This window comes from Oreochromis niloticus, linkage group LG22 (assembly GCF_001858045.2).
Source record: "Oreochromis niloticus isolate F11D_XX linkage group LG22, O_niloticus_UMD_NMBU, whole genome shotgun sequence".
Classification (NCBI taxonomy): Eukaryota; Metazoa; Chordata; class Actinopteri; order Cichliformes; family Cichlidae; genus Oreochromis; species Oreochromis niloticus.
This window is the reverse complement of record NC_031985.2, coordinates 12,202,313-12,212,745: the sequence shown is the minus strand read 5'-3', so window position 1 is coordinate 12,212,745 and position 10,433 is coordinate 12,202,313. Positions and strand designations below refer to the sequence as shown.

The 10,433-nt window shown below is 39.8% G+C and overlaps 1 protein-coding gene across 1 annotated transcript; it reads right to left on the bottom strand.

The window, feature by feature from the left end:
* Positions 1-254: 254 nt before the first annotated feature.
* eif3eb (eukaryotic translation initiation factor 3, subunit E, b) lies at positions 255-10,209 on the bottom strand. Its single transcript, XM_003447204.5, has 13 exons — positions 10,052-10,209; positions 9,458-9,575; positions 8,648-8,765; positions 8,460-8,502; positions 7,331-7,435; positions 7,077-7,202; positions 5,700-5,824; positions 5,246-5,372; positions 5,054-5,155; positions 2,075-2,184; positions 1,625-1,727; positions 1,312-1,446; positions 255-594 (listed from the first exon to the last, which is right to left on the bottom strand). The coding sequence occupies exons 1-13, from the start codon at positions 10,139-10,141 to the stop codon at positions 556-558; spliced, it is 1,341 nt and encodes a 446-aa protein (XP_003447252.1). The 5' UTR covers positions 10,142-10,209; the 3' UTR covers positions 255-555.
* Between the last annotated feature and the right edge of the window lie 224 nt (positions 10,210-10,433).

Below are 10,433 nucleotides of genomic sequence, written 5' to 3'. Positions count from 1 at the left end.
GACCTGAAAATGATCCAAGGCTGCACCTGACGCTTAACCTTATGAGAGATTTTCCTCTAACAGTTAATGTTTGTAAAAGTTACAAGTTTCATTCATTTGTCATCAAATCATAGAAACTCAAAGTTAAAGTCATTGCAGTCTTACAGATGTGCAGCTTTTGAAATGTTACCACTATCTGCAGAGCTGCAGGCATCAAACGAAAAGTAAACCAACTGTGCCATCTAGTGGCTGAAAGAAGACGTAAGACATATCAATAAAGGGGGCCAGAAATCTTTAATGTAAACTGTCATGTAGGTTTTTAGATGATTACTTTCAGAGTCCAGGGAAATAAGCTTCATCTTACAAAAAAAATAAAAAAAATCTACTGATAGCAGATTATAAATAGGTTATCATGTAACATCTTGAGTGTCAATAAGCTGCCTTGCCTCATTGCTTTTATTGTTCAATGACAGGCAGTTAAATAAAAACGGAGGATAAACTGACAAATCTATCAATAAAAAGCTTCAATATCCCGAGAGGCTTCCGAGTCTTCCTGATGCTCATTTCAGCTCATGCTCAGTAGAAGCCGGAGTCCTGAGCAGCCCAGTTTGGTGTCTGAGGAAATGACACAAAAACAAACATCAAAAAGAGAACAAACACAAAGGGCTACTTTGTGCAGGTAACAAGAAATTTGTTCCAAATTAGGAACCGTCAAAATAAAAACACCTGCCAGCTATTCTGTCAAACTGACTAACAGCTGGGGAAAAAGGTTCACATTAAAATAATAAAATCTTACAAAAACTACTGAAGAACTGCAAAATTAAGAAAGGAAAAGAAAACCAGGAGTCAAGATTATAACGAACTGAGACAAATAAAATGAGATATTCGCTCCTGTTTTTCCACATTTATCCATCAGAGGGCAGTAGCACGAAGGAAAAGCCTCTGACACATGATTAAAGCAGGTGAGACACATTTGTATCTTTAAATGTAAAAACAAAGGTTTGCATTTTAAACTGTTTTAATTCACTTGTCCAAAATGTATAATTTTTTTAAAATGAAATAACAGACGAGTGATCATGCTTACTGTTATCCTCCACAGATAAAAATCCTGCAGTATTCACTCAGGCTTGAATAAAATACTGAATAAAAATGGTGGTTATGGCTGCCGTGGTTACAATCAAATGCTGTCATGATGTTTGCAAAAAATTTAGTTGTTAACTTTGTTGGATCAAACAGAAATGCTTCACTGTGATGTTCATTTTGTCTTCCAGCAACGACAAACACAACCAATGGGTGACATCTTTTAATCCCTGTGCAAAGTCCTCAGATTACCTCGTTCCTGTTGCTGTGTGCCAGCCTTTTCTCAATGTTCATCGCCAACATCTGGCTGCGGAAGGACAAGCTCTTGGTCTTCTCGATCACCTGTTGGTACGGCGACACTGCGTTGTTGCCCATCACGACGTGACCCTGAGAAACACTCGCAGGAATTAATATTTCCCCCCTCAAGCACTGATTTTAAAGTACTTCAAAAAATAGCGCTCTGACAAGCAAATAAATACACAGTGTTACTACTCAAATCAGCAGTCATGGCTGTTTACGCTCAGTGATTTGAAGCTCATCTGGATCACTGAATGCAGAGCCTCACCAGTTTTGAGTCGATCTTGGCATCAAGTCTGGCGTTACGGATGAGGTTGACGATCCACCTCTCCGCCTCCTCAGGCGTCATGTTGAGTTTGTCTGCCAGCATGCTGGGAGGAGAGAGTGAAAGAGGACGAGGCGTTTCATTTCAGTAAATATCCTCTGGTTAAATCCAAAAGTCTCCATAGTTTGCTTTTAACAGCAATTCGTGAATATACTTTAAAAGAACAAGGACACAAGGTTACAAAAAAACAAAGTAAATAAATGTGGGAGCACAGAGGTCAAACAAGTTCAGAATATGAATCAACTGGGCACAAAAAGTTTACAGATCTTGTTGGTTTAAAAAAACAAAAAAAAACAAAACAAAAAAACAAAAAAAACAAACACACTTCCCTCTAAAAGCAATTATAATTTCAGAAATAAAGACACTGCATAAAGTTTTAAAACCCTGACATACTTGATGCTGATGCACTGATGAATGCGGCAAAAGGTTTCAAAGATGAAGAGTCGGGCATTCTCGATGAAGTCCTCCAGACAAGCCACCAGAAAGAAGTCGTTCACAAGAACCTGACGGGGACAAAAAGACCATAGAGTGGTGAGCATCCATCATTTTATACGTAGCAGTAACATAAAGAAAAGTATATCGGAGTAGAGGTGTAGGGGGTAGAGGGTACCTCCCAAACAAACAGTAGAAGACCGAATGTTCTACAAATTAGTAATTTTTAGTTCCACTCTGCCAAATACAGGGTTTGCTTTTCAGTAAACACATGCAAGGAAATAACTACATCTCTGCCCCGAAAGATTACAACCCTCACCCTGCAGTGCTGAAAAGGTGCGTATATTCAGAGCATAATAATACCACCACATGGCAGCCACACATGATGTGCAGGCAAATATTTTCTGTGGTTTAGATCTTCAGCTACTGGTTATTCAAACCTGCATATTAAAATATCTCAGTGAAAACCATCCAAGTAACGATGCAGCACACATTTCTAGAGAGGCTTTTTTTGTATAATCACACAGAACTGTCAGAACTCGCAGCTGAAGTAGGTAATGCTTTTATATTTACAGCAGACAGCAATGGATGGCACAGCCCTTGGTTTTCCTCACGTTTGTGGGAGTGAGCCTCAAACCAAAATCAGGACCTTGCTAGTGGGCGATGCCCACCATCTGTTAAAAATAAATCAAAATACCGGTGCTAAAAGAAAATACGCACCATAGGAAAAATCCTTCCAACAAAATGCCTTTATGTCAAAAAAACACAGCATTTAGTATAACAACATATTTCATACCACAGCCACACAAGCAATCATCGAAACAGTGTCGTACATGTATGTAAATTAAGCATTAATGTGCTTAATAATCAATTCATGTGTGTGTGTTGCTTCTGGAGTGGTTTTTCTTATATATTATATTATATATAAAGTGCTACAAGATGTTAATGCTTCTCCGTGTTTATCGTCAAACTCAGTACCAATAATATACTACTTTCCATGTTTTGGTAAATTTAGTTTGTGGCTACTTCTAACACATCTCAGCTTCATCACTAAGCAGGTATGTGCAGGCTGTGGTAATCTCTCTACAGTTAAAAACATTCATGCTTCTTAAAGCCCACAGTGTTTTGACAGATCAGTGGAAAACAGCTTTTTAAATGACCCCACACACACACACCTTTGACATCAAATATTTTGCAAAAGGGCAAAAAAGGCAATGAGAGACATCATCAGGTATGTGTTTGATTTACTTTAATGCAACCGGTGTTTGTTGTTGAGACTATTTTTATATTGTATATCATGTTGTATATGCTGTTTATTATATTAGGTGCATTTGTCACATGTTGAGTTTGTATAGTTTCTGTTGTAAACGAGATCTTTCTATTAAAAAATAAATAAAAGAGAAATAAAAACACAAAAGGAGCATTACAAAAGTAATTATCTCAGGTTGTACAAAGCACACTGAATCAACTCCACACTTTCACAGTAAACTCTGCAGACGCCACATTTACACTCTTAAGTCCTGCTTTCTTTCATTTAGCGCCTGAGAGCTGTTTGATCTGCTGCTCTGTCTGCTATCGACTGACAAAGCTGTGGATGGTGCCTGTCCAAGCAATATTTAACAACGTTTAAAGAACTGCTTAAAACAGAAGCTAGCTGTGTCCTGTGTTGATCGCTACAGACTTATTTGGGAAATTCTGTCAAGCATTTCTTTGACTTGAGGTTACGACAGCAATGCATCAGAGCTGGTAAAGCAGCGTCTTTACTAAAAACTAACCACTCACAACAACACCGGTTAAGATTTATAGACTCTCATACTTGCAGCTACGTATGGTACACAGTATTTAACTCCATCGTCATGACTAAATTTAACCCACATGGACATTCAGCCCTTTTAACCATCACTGGAGAGCACAAAACTGTTTTTTAAAACCTACCAACATCACTCAAATCCCTAATGATTAGAAATCTGTCACTAAACACAGAGTACTACTAGGCTGATACGGGTCTGCATTTCTACAAAAATAAAAGCGGCAGCGCAGAAGAAGGATGTTTGAGCGATCCCAAACCTCCAAGAGTTTAGATTTATGAACACACCGATGACAGGAAGATGAGATTGTGGTTTCATTTCGCAAACAGCTGTTGTGTAAGACATTAAGTCACTCACCACTTCAGCCTTCAGTTTATTTACCAAACTGAAGCAGCTTGCTAGCTCACTGATTGTTTTCATATGTCATAGAGGACACAAAGCAGGGCCGTACAGACATAAACTACTTCCTGTCAATCAAAAAAAGTTCTCAACAAGACTTTAATCCTCAAACTGCACACCGCAAAACAAAAGCAATCATGTTTATACAGCAATTAAGACAAGTTTTTGATCTCTAGAGAAAGAAAAATTAAAAATGTAAATTTATATCCTCCTGAGTGTTACAAACCAACAGAATCCATGACAACAGACTTTCTTAATGAACTATCTTCATTCTTCCATCATTGCGCTCACTCTGCGTATCTGACAGGATAGTTGAAGGCTTTGCGAGCGCTGCATAATTTATACAAGAGGGGTTAAAAGCGAATTGATGAGAGTGCTTCGAGAACGTGCAAAGTGGTCCCCGAGCACAACTGCAAAATAGAAGTCAAGGGTTTTTAAAGAGAAGGCAACCGAGTCCGAAATCTGACAGCTGTTCCGCTTTGAAAATCAAACTGAATAAAAGTAAGAGCCAGCAAATCAGGCCAGACATGGATTTGCTTGGGTTGAATAGCTGCAAAGTTAAATGCCTGGGACTCAGGAGATCACAGCACCAAGGCTGAGGGGGGCTTCATATCACCCCTCAGTCCCAGCTGACAGCCAACTTTTGTGGGGCGATTTAGGCCTGTGCACAATGACAAAAGCGCACCGTCAAAGACGAAAAACCGAACGAGGACGTTCAGGATGCTTTTCTTACCGACTCACACTCCCTCAGCTTCTTCTGTGCGCTGTCGAAGTCGAAGTTAACGTAGAGACACTCCACAAACTCCGTGATTGGGTCCTTGTATGTGTATGACTCCTTCAGGCGTGAGAGAGAAGCCATCATGTTGATTAAGTCCTCAAGGCACATTTGAAATAATTACTATAATCAACAGTTTCTTGGTCTTACCTGTTGGATGACTTTCACCAAGTCCTTGAGCACTTGCCTGCGCTTTCGTACATCTTTGTTGGTGATGACTGCGGTTGTAAGATATCGCAGGATATGCGGGCACATTGTCTGGATGGCATTCAGGTATCTGAAAAGCACAGAGCCGGACAAAAGTTATTCTTCAAAATTAATTTGGTAGTATCAGCAGTCATTTTATTTCAAAGAAAGAACCAAGAAAACACATTCACATAAAGAGAAACTGATAATACAACAGTAAGGTGGCCGTCAAACAGTAATATCTTCAATAATGTTCAAAGGTTTAAAAAGTAAAAAGCCAAACGTTCCTCAGCCATATGTCCTTGAGGATGGAAAATCCAACATAAGCAGATGACCGCATCAGTGGCCTGAGCACAAGCCTGGTGTTATATTAGAAAGATGACTGTTCTGTGATATAACTGATTATACAGTGACTCACTGAGGCTGGTAGAGGAAGAGCTCGATAATGTTGTCCCTGCCTTTGGGATGGTTGAAGAACACAAAGAGGGACCAGTGAATGAGCCAGGTCCTCTGCTGGAGTGACTGGAGAGGAGAGCTCACAGACTGAAAGGAAACACAAGGAAAAACATGAGAAAATGTGACATCAGGCCGGGGTTTCCCGCAGCATACGGCAAACACAACCACACGCCAGGCATCAGCATCAGCTAAAGCACAGCTTGGTCTGTATACCAGGGATTATTTCTTACTTTTTGCCACTATAAACCTAAAAACAACTACATAGGAGTTTAAAAAGAAGAAGATGAAAGAACCTCCTAGAAGATGCACATATGGTATACACGTGAAAATCCCTGGGGACTTCCTTCTGGAGTTATCAAATTTACAAGATTTTCAGAAAGGTTGACCTCTGACCCCAACCTTGAGGTCTAGGTCACTGAAATTCGACTCTTCTAAGATTAGTAGATGCACCTACGGTATCAATTTTAAAATCCCGCATGGCCTTATTGTCAAGTTATCGCATTCACAAACTTCTCCCATCTGCGTTTTACGGCTGAGAGATAAAAAGCTGAAAACAGGCAAATGCTCCGACTTCACACGGTTTTATCTGTCTGCCAATACCCATCAAGTAGTGTGCACTAATGAATGTGGGAAAAAGCATTCATTGCTGCCTGCGACCAGCATTAAATGTGACTCAGTAGGTTAGTTTCTATTCATGTTGAAAGTGAGAAATCAGGTGTACTGTCCTTCCTTCTAAAGCTGGGCTACAGTAGGCAAAGGCCTGGATTTTACTCTGTTGTGGACACGAAAAGCTGGAGACCCGACGGCTGAGTAGTCATTCCTGTTATACTTCTTTAAAGTTGCCTGCCTGGCCACATGCATGGTTGGTGTACTGTAATATGAACAAGTTGGGCCAGTCACAAATAACAGGCAGACACACAGACATCCGTGTGGACCCTCACGCTCACTGTCAGATGCTGAAATTTACGTCACAGGGACCCAAGCAAAACCTAGCAGACTCTGAAAGTGTAAAACACACTTTAATCATGCTTAACTTGGATTTGGTGCTTTCTTATTTTGTATTCACATAAAAATGGAAAATAAGCCACCATTGAACTCTTTCTATGGTCTCTCATGAACAGCAGGGTTGGCCAAAGCTTTTAAGCTTTGCTGCCAGTGAGACTCAAGATTTACAAAACTGAGGCCTCGATCACACTACAGCCCCTTTTCCATTAGTACCTACTTGGATCGACTCACCACGGTTCGCCATCGTTTTCAGGGTTTTCCATTATGCAACTTGTTTGAGCACACCACAGAAGTGGATGTGCACCTCAAACAATCTTTTTAATTATTTTCTTACATTGTTGTCGATAGTTTCCCTTAGACGAGTGAGATCCTCCATGGCTGCTTCCCAGTTCTGCATCAGGATCTCAGAAGCTAATTTTCCCCACAGGGAGCTCAGTGCATTCCTGTCTGTTGAGGGGACCTGAGCAGATAGCAACAAGTTATCAAAATCAAACCACACCAAGTGCTGTTTAAGAAAAATTAAAGGCATCTAACTTCATATTGACTACACAGTGTATATTTTTTCTGTTCATATGTGGCGTTTCTTACCAAGACGCGGAAGAAGTAGAGGTACTCTGCAGCCCCAGAGTAGTTACCGCATTCATACTGGAATTTGGCGTACTTGTAAAGAGTATCCAGGTATTCTTGACGAAACTAGGAAGTAAAATATAGACGATTAGCTTCTGTTAACCTGCGTTTTCACTCATTTCAAACTAACGTCTTCAGTCTCAGATGACTGCAGATTTCCAACAGCCTTATAAACAATGTTGCTGAATAATGACAGAAACCAGCACCACTGCTCGTTAGCGGAGACCAAAGAAGTCTCTTGCATGAGCGATGAAATCCAAATGAACAAAATCAACTTTTTGGGATAAAACTGTCATTTTTAAAAAGGTATAACATATCAAGTGGGGATGTGCACAAGTAGTCAATTAAATACTTTAATGCTGAGTAATGGTTCAAATTGCCCTTAAATACAGACACAATATTCATAATGTTTAACATTGTCTCATTTATACTGACTGTTTTCAGACTACTAGAGCTATCATCTGTTCTTGTTTATCTCCTGTTTAGTCGATTATACATCCTCTTGATTCAGGCTAAAATGAAAATTATATTAAGTCTACAGCTGTGCAGTACAGTGAAATCAATGCTGCATGTTTAAAACTGCTACCATCAATTTCCTCTCTAAGAAATCTAACAGGGAGAGGCTGGAAAGCTGACAGCAAGTGGCTGATTAGTGAATGTGCCAGCATCTTTCATCTTTTTTACTAAAACAAAGCCCTCCCCTCCCTGCTTTCCCCCCCACACTGACAACAAGCCCCTTTTCTAATGCACACGATGTGGACAATGCTGGCATGCACTGACTAGTCGGCAATAAGAACTGTAATTTATCTGTACATTAGATTAAAAGACTAAAATTAAGGAAAGAAAATAATTAAAAAGCAACAAGTATTTGCTCTGATTTTTGAATTAGTAATGAGCACACTGGTGCATCATGTTTGATGTTTAAGGATTCACAGATTTGGATAACAGTCCTGCTGGCTCACCGTGACAGCTGGTTGTTATGGAAACTAAAGCACACATCTAGCTCCCAACTTCCAAGATTAAAATGCAGTGCACCTTTTACCAAATATGAAACACATTGTGCATACACAGCTAACATTTAAATACTCACATTGTGCTTTTCTGACAGATAGTCAAACAGCATCCTCCCATCCCTGGTGAAGATTAAACAAACAGATGAGATGATGTCAAACAGCCAGACGACTTTCACAGATCACATAAATAAAATCACAAGAGTAATCTGATCAGAGCTGCAGTGAAGAATGAACAAGGCTTCTGAGAGAGATGAATTTTTCTGACCTCGTGGACTGCATCTGTCGAGTGGTCTCCGGGTCTTCAAACATCTTGACGATTGGCTCCGTCTCTGACTGGAGCTGCTTCAGCTGGGCCACTACAGTACTTCTCTTCTCCCTCAAGGCTGAAGCAGAGCAGTAAAACACATCAAAGACAAGTCAGCAGCAGGTCAACAGATTTACTTTGGCTGAAAACAAATAAATGAATGCAGGACACTACAAAACCAAAGCAAAACGCTCCCTTTAAACGTAACTTAAAAATAACTTTAACCACCTAAGTTTATATTATGTTACTAATATTTCATGATCTCTTAACTCTAAACTGTCCAAGTACGATTTATCAGTAGTTGGACAGTAATTAAAGTTACAATACGAAGGTCTGGCTTCTATTTGGCTTTCTATGCTAAATTTTGCTTAACTTAAAGATTAAGGAAACAATACATAAGATAAGAGGGTTTTCTCCTAGATCAAAAGGGGCCTTTGGGGTTAACCAAACACATAACAATGGTTGGTTCCCATATAATTAAGGTAAAGAGTTTGTGTTACCATAAAGCACATTACTGTGACCCATTTAAATAACTAAAATGCATTTAAGCTTTACTAAATTAAACCCAACTCAATTATTTAAGTGGATGATCAAGATCTCTTCGTTTTTAATCACAAGAAAACCCTGTAAACTCAGAAAAACCATTGCTAGCTTAAAGAGTCTGTAACGCATCTGTGGTGAGAGGCATTGTGAACAAATCAAATGTGTATGTGGTACAACATTTCTTACTGTGTTGCAACAACAAAGCAAACTGTTGAGCTGTTTTCTTACAGTGTGGGATTTCCTTGTCCGGATACAGATTTTTGTACACATCCATGGCGAAATCCACCATGTTTGTGTCGCTGAGTAGGTCCAGCTTTCCCTGGAGGAGTTCCTTCTCATTGTAGATCTGTTACAACAACACATATATTCACAGGACTGGTTCTCTTTGAAACGCGAATTCAAATAATGAAACACCGGCATGAACGCTATTTGATTGCGCCAGGATTATCACAGTAAACACGTGAATGGGGTTCCTCCCATTCAGTCAGCTGTGTGTTCACTATAGTCGCTAAGCTATAAGCTCACACGCGGGTTAACAATCATAAGCTAGTTACCTACTGCATGCCTGTTTTACACGTTTTCTAACCACTTATGCTGTCTACAACTAGCATTAAAACAATAATCTGGTTATAAAGGACTGACGTGTATACCCAGTTGCAAACTAGCTGTTAGCTGCTAGATGACCGGCTATCTAACGTGACTGTTAGCCAGTTAGCTGGCTAGGATGCATCGCTGCCGGCCACAATCATATTTTACCCTATAAACCTCGCCAATAAACACCTGCATTTTACTTTTACACATATCATGCAAAAACCTCCATACCTCTTTCACAGACAAGAACTCCAGCAAAGGGAAAACCAAATGCCGGTCCAGAAAATGTGCTATCTTGGTGGTGAGATCGTACTCTGCCATCTTGACTGGCTTCAAAAGGAAACTTTATTGACAAAAGAGGGACAACAAGGATCTGCTACAGAAACTCAGAGCCCCGCCCCGACCTAGAGACCGCTAAAGCGACGTCATCACATTTCCGGTGAGCGCTTCATTCATTTTGGCTCCTGAGTCCAGCTATCTATCTATCCATCTATCCTAGCTTGTCTTCATTTAGTTAACCATTAATTAAATAGCCATTAATTAATTTATATAAAAATAATTTAATGTTGACTTTTAAGCCCGCTCTGTGCTCGCAACAAAATATATTTGAGAT

Coding starts and splice junctions, on each gene's coding strand:
- eif3eb (XM_003447204.5), bottom strand. CDS start 10,141: ATGGCAGAGTACGATCTCACCACCAAGATAGCACATTTTCTGGACCGG. Junction 9,576..10,051: donor AGTTCTTGTCTGTGAAAGAG/GTATGGAGGTTT, acceptor TTGTTGTAACAG/ATCTACAATGAGAAGGAACT. Junction 595..1,311: donor CACACAGCAACAGGAACGAG/GTAATCTGAGGA, acceptor TCATTTCCTCAG/ACACCAAACTGGGCTGCTCA.